Source organism: Miscanthus floridulus, chromosome 5 (assembly GCF_019320115.1).
Source record: "Miscanthus floridulus cultivar M001 chromosome 5, ASM1932011v1, whole genome shotgun sequence".
NCBI lineage: Eukaryota > Viridiplantae > Streptophyta > Magnoliopsida > Poales > Poaceae > Miscanthus > Miscanthus floridulus.
In genome coordinates this window covers 124,680,799-124,686,798 of record NC_089584.1, presented here as the reverse complement: position 1 = coordinate 124,686,798, position 6,000 = coordinate 124,680,799, and the positions used below count along the sequence as shown (strand labels likewise).

At 51.9% G+C, this 6,000-nt stretch overlaps 1 protein-coding gene across 1 annotated transcript; it reads right to left on the bottom strand.

Moving 5' to 3' along the window:
* Positions 1–1,426: 1,426 nt before the first annotated feature.
* LOC136450658 (expansin-A2-like) lies at positions 1,427–3,620 on the bottom strand. The gene is made up of 3 exons (XM_066451206.1): positions 3,383–3,620; positions 2,978–3,290; positions 1,427–2,162 (listed from the first exon to the last, which is right to left on the bottom strand). The coding sequence occupies exons 1-3, from the start codon at positions 3,522–3,524 to the stop codon at positions 1,859–1,861; spliced, it is 759 nt and encodes a 252-aa protein (XP_066307303.1). The 5' UTR covers positions 3,525–3,620; the 3' UTR covers positions 1,427–1,858.
* Positions 3,621–6,000: the final 2,380 nt, after the last annotated feature.

Here is a 6,000-nt window from a genome sequence, read left to right as displayed (position 1 = left end):
GCTTCGTCATTGCCCATGGCAGCGGGCAACCTGGCAGAGAGTTGCCAGCCCGCCGCCGACGCCCGTCGCGAGGTATAACACACAGACGGAAACGGCTAGTGAGTAGCAGATGGTCGTCCGCAAAAGGACTGCGTCTCGTGCAGCTTCCTCCTCCGGCAGCTCCCCCTGGCGCCCTTGCCGTCGTCAGCTCCAAAGCATGAAGGAACAGCAGCACAACGCGTTGAGAGTGTGGCGTGCCTAGTCGACAGCTACATTTCCAAGGTGTCCCGGTAAGGGAACCTTGCCCTGGGCAAGTTCCATGCCCTGGACGCGATGCTGCCGGAGTCGGCACGCGTGTGCCACGATGGGCTGTACCGCGCCGTCTTACCTGAAAGCGCATCCGGGGGTGACGGAGCACGAGCGGAAGCGGCTATGGCGCTGCTCGTTAGGAGGAATTTTAGAAGAATTTAGATGAATCTGGAGGAATTTATGAGAGAAAAATATTATTTCGGATGAAAAAAACCGGATCAAGTCGGGTTTAAGAGCATGCGAACCGGGCCTATGCCGAGCGGTGGACTGCAGGGATGCGAGGGAACTGTCGCAGTGTCGCGGGAGGTGCGCTAGCACGCGGCACAACGAGTGGCTTCTGCTCCTCATCGAGGTGCGCAAATGCTGCTGTCGGAGGAGACAACCCTGTTCGCGTGCCTTAAACCCGACTTAATCCGTTTTTTTATCCGAAACAGTATTTTTCTCTTATAAATTTCTCAAGATTCCTTCGAGCGAACGGGGCCAAAGATGGCCGGCGCCTGGCGCGCTCGGCAAGGTGGGCAAGGAGGACGGCGTCAACGTGCTGAGGCTTGAGGTGTAGCGCTTAAACGCAAAGTACATGGAGCTGCAGCGCGAGGTGGAGCTTCTGCAAGGACAGGTGGAGTGCATGATGTCGTGCGATGACGAATGACAACCAATTACCACTATACCCTAAAGAATATAAAAATTAGATTTTTAAATGATCTTCCACAATTAAATAACAAGTAAATAAAAAAATCAATAATACCTGAAAATACATGGTACTCTTCCAACCATTGTAAAAGAGCTCGCTGTACTAAGCTTATTAGAAGACAGCCGCCAACATAAGAAGAGAAGTTGAATGGAAATACTTGAGTTGACAAGCTGGGAACAATCTAAAAGCTTGAAATCGACCCCTCACGGACTCACCGCATCAGAATCAGACCACACATGCAAATGCGGCCTTCGCAAGTTGCAGCCTGTTTGTTTGACTGTGGCTTATCGTAAATGATCGTAAATTTTCAGCTAGAACAATATTTTTCTCTCACACAAACCAGCTAATAGTACTGTTTCACAAACCAGCAACGATACGAACCAGCCAACCGAACAGGCTGTCGGTAAAGAGACGGATGGATCGAAGACAAAAAAAAAGGGTACAAACTGAGGATCAAACCACGTGCATATCATCATATATACTGCATGTATAGTAGACCATAAACAAGCATTGTTGTTCACGGTCCCAAAGGTGCAATCCCCACAAACATCTCCCACCCATGTGGCCGGATCCGGGGGTTGCTAGCTACAGCGTAACAACAAAAGTTACACGACACCACTCCCCTGCAGCTAGGCCTACGATAATCAGCCTTGCAGGTTTTTCTTTTTCCTTAACCCAATGCTACAATCACCGGTGCAGAAAATAAATAGCTTAAATCCTACGATGATCAGAGAAGGAAAGGCCTAAGCGGGTGCTAATTAACAAGCAGCCTCGGAATGGCGGGAGCCTCCTCTTTACAACAACGAGGAGGGGTTCCTTCTCTGAAGTCTGAATGCATGCAAATCGGTTCTCGTCGCGGATCGGAGTCGGAGGGGCTAGCTAGAACTGGACGCCCTCGAAGGTCTGGCCGAACTGCCAGCCGGCCGGCGCGACGTCGTTGCTGCTGACGGTGCGGCCGTCGCTGGCGGTGACCTGGAAGGAGAGGCTCTGGCCGTCGAGGAGCGAGTTGCTCTGCCAGTTCTGGCCCCAGTTCCGGGACATGGGCTGCCACCCGGTGCTGGAGCCCTTGATGGAGACGGACTGCACGTCCCCGGCGCCGGCCACGTTGGTCACCAGCACCAGGTTGAAGTAGGAGTGGCCGTTGATGGTGAACCGGATGCCGCCCTTCTTCACGCACGGCACCCTGCAGCAGGTAGCAGATGGTACAAGGAGTGCAAAAGGTGATCGTCAGTGAAACTGCAACAAGTTCAAGCAGCAGCGGCACATGGCATGCCTATGCGTGAGAGCAGAAGTGTTACTATTGCTGAGCGTGACGTTTGCAACTTGCACAAATCGTTATCAAAACTAAAGGTCGTATAACAACTAACATGGAAGCTCATAATGGTCAGTGTGACGCCTAATCTACTCGGAAACAGCATGGCCAAGTCGCAGTCGTGCATGCATGGCGCACGGAAGAAGACGAACAACCAACAAAAACAGTACTCCCTGGGTTCAAAAAAAATGAAGTCGTTTTGGACAGCGACACGGTCTCCAAAGCATAACTTTGACTATTTATTTTTATAAAGATATTTATCATAAAGTGATATATGTAAATTTTTATGAAAGTATTTTTAAGACAAATCTATAAATATGGTTTTCATATTTCCAAACTCAATAACTTAAAAGTTATTCAAGATTTATATTCCTAATGTTTGACTCGAGACTTGTCCAAAATAACTTCATTTTTTAAGTACGGAGGAAGTAGATAATAATCTGCCGGCTGACCCACGAAACATGGTCTGAAGAACCGACACCCGCACGGCCACGCAACACAAGTCTCTGGAACCGGGCGCAAACAGTCTTGTTTGCTGGTCTAAAACTTATCTAAAAAATACTGTTCTGACTAAATTATTGTAAGAGAAAAACACTATTTTGGCTAAAAAAACCAGCCGAACAAGTTAGAATATAGGTAAGCCGAACAGGGCTGAGAACTCTCGAAACCGAGGAAATATATCTCACCTCCTGTAGGTGACGGGCACGATGCCGGCGCGGTACTGCGCGATCTGGAGGAAGGCCGGCTGTGCCATGTCGAAGTGCGGGCGCGGCGGGTTGCACCAGCCGCCGTCGTCGCTGGGGAGGCCGTAATTGGGCGGGCAGAAATTGGTGGCCGTCACGGTGATGGTGCCCGGCAGGCACCACTGCCCGTCGTTGTCGCAGCGCAGCTCGTAGCAGGACCCGCACGCGGCGCCGTCGTTGAACAGCGCCGTGCTCAGCGCCGCCGTGTTGGTGCCGTACCCCGTGCTGTACATGTTCCCGTAGCCGCACGCGCCGCCTGCACGCAAGGATGTACAGCAACGTCAGTTCCAATTTCCAAAGGAGGCTAGCTACTACAAATTCCATGTTCTCAATCGATCGTGGACTCACCCATTGTGCCGGACGCGTCGCCGCCGCCGTAGAACGTGGCGTGGGCGCTCTGCCACGCGCCGTAGTCGCCGGCGGCCCGGTGGGCAAGGAAGCAGAAGGTTGAGCAGAGCAGGAGGAGCAGGACATTGGCAGCTGCTGCCATTGTAGCACACACACTGAGTCACTGACTCTCCTCGACTCGACCTGGCTAGCTGATTAGGAATCGAGAGTTGCTTGGCTGTGAAGGGAGTGGGGCGCGGAGGCCAGGTACTTATAGGCGGCCAACAACGGTCAGTGCTCCTGGCAGTTGGAATCGTTAATCACTTTCGTGGAGGGGCATGCAGGGAATTCGTCGAGACAAAGGAGATAAAGGGAGGTGGGGACTGGGTGCTACACCCCGCCGACCACGATCGCCCCGGTACACGACGGCGGTAGGTTAGCACATACGAATCAAGCGCACATGCAAGTTCCTCGTCGCGCGCAAAGTAGCGGACGCCAACTGCTCGTGCGTGTACAGGACCGGACAGGCCCAGCGCCCAGCGTGCATGCCCACATGGCTCTCGCGAGACTGAAAGCCATGGGTCTGGGCTTATTTGGCTAGTCGTGGCAATACAAGAAATAATGTGTGGTAGATAGATATGTTATGTACATCCACCAGGACGCTGCCCATGTGTTGATCGAGAAATCATCGCGTGTTCTCCTAGACCTGGATTGCCGTGAGTCCCGGCCGACGGCCGTGCTCCCAGTTGCATACCTGCATCATGCATGACCTGTCTGTCTAGTGGATTCATGTGTGTGATGCTGATGCGCGCACGTCAGTACAATAGCTTATGTATGTTGTGCATGGTTTCTTCGTGCCAAGACGTATAGCTAGGTCAAAGGTAACACGATCGAAAACGAACAGATTGTTCACTGCATCAGCGTTCAACAAGTCAGCTATGAAATGCTCATTGCCACTATATATGCGCCGGTTTTCTTTATCCTGCATCAATGCAATTTGGTTAGCGATGCTCGATCAAGTTGCGTGTAGAGTACAGCGAATGCGAACCAACCAAATCATTCAAGCGCTGCACATGCTCTGCAGGGATCGGATGCCTTCGTCCCTTTCCAACGGTGGCCGTGAAAGCTCCCTGAGATATTCGAACCTTGCGTTCTTCAGTTAAGCGCTTTTTTTTTAATGTCACTGCTCCCCCACCTGAATGTATATCGATATAGCCCAAATTGACTCGTTTTATGTTTTACAACGCTAAGGAGAAAGAAAAAAAAAGAAAAGCGACAACACCCTAGCATCAGGTCAAGGAGTGGCATAAACCACAAATAGACTAGCGAAATGCAAAGACTACCGCAACAAGACATTGGAGCTCTTCGACGATGCCTCCAGGGAGGTAAATGACGCCAACACGTAATCATCGTTAGCCAAGCAGGAGCTTAGCAAGGTTTTCACCCAAGCCTTTGGCCGAGGGGTAGCTGCACCGCGACGAGGGGGGGGGGGCATTGCGCGGAGCCGTTCCCGGACAAGCCCGCAACAGTGGTAGGCGTGCACCAGCAAGCGTCTGCGCCTGGACAGAGGGTGGGTGATGCCGGTCATCGACACACCGCGCGGAGCCATTTCTGGACTCGCCCACGACAATGGGATGCACGCACCGGCAAGCGTCCGCGCCTAGACGGAGGGAGGTGGGTGATGCCGGCCGCCGCCACACCGCGCGGAGCCATTCCTGGACTCGCACGCGACGATGGGAGGCACGCACCGGCAAGCGTCCGCGTCTGGACGGTGAAAGCTCTAGTTTGGTTTTGGTTAATTGATGAAACCCTAAGTGCTAACCTAGTTTATCAAAGTGATTATGAGATAGGTAGCACTACTCCAAGTGATGAAGCAATGGTGAAGATCATGACAATGGTGATGGCATGGTGATGGTCAAATGCTTAAACTTGGAAAAGAAGAAAGAGAAAAACAAAAGGCTCAAGGCAAAGGTATAAAATGTAGGAGCCATTTTGTTTTAGTGATCAAGACACTTAGTGAGTGTGATCACATTTAGGATAGATAGCCGTACTATTAAGAGGAGTGAAACTCGTATCGGAATGCGGTTATCAAAGTGCCACTAGATCCTCTAACTCATTGCATATGCATTTAGGATCTAGTGGAGTGCTAACACCCTTGATAATATTTGTGAAAAATATGCTAACACATGTGCACAAGGTGTTTGCAGGGTTGAGATGGGTTTGGGTCCCTCTCTCCCTCCCGCCGAGCAAGCTCGGCGGGATTCGACGCTTTTGGGAAAATGAAATGTCTATTTTCTATTGCGCCGGATGCAAAATTCTTGGTGGTTGGCACATTTGAGTAAGGGTGAAGTAGTTAGAGTTGAAATGGAGTTGGTCGAAATGATGCTGGCGTCGGTCTACTGACCGGACGCTGGGTCACTCAGCGACCGGACGCTGAAGGGCTGCGTCCGGTCGAGCTGTCAGACGGCACAGTCGCTAGGGTTGAGCACCGGACGCTGGTCTGCGTCCGGTCAAGGTGGACCGGACGCGTCCGGTCGAAAAAATATGCCTCGGGGAGCTTACTGGAAACGACCGGACGCTGGGGCTTCAGCGTCCGGTCAGTTTTGACCGGAGCGTCCGGTCAACTTCGTAGCCGTTGA

Coding starts and splice junctions, on each gene's coding strand:
- LOC136450658 (XM_066451206.1), bottom strand. CDS start 3,524: ATGGCAGCAGCTGCCAATGTCCTGCTCCTCCTGCTCTGCTCAACCTTC. Junction 3,291..3,382: donor CGACGCGTCCGGCACAATGG/GTGAGTCCACGA, acceptor CCTTGCGTGCAG/GCGGCGCGTGCGGCTACGGG. Junction 2,163..2,977: donor GTGCCCGTCACCTACAGGAG/GTGAGATATATT, acceptor TACCTGCTGCAG/GGTGCCGTGCGTGAAGAAGG.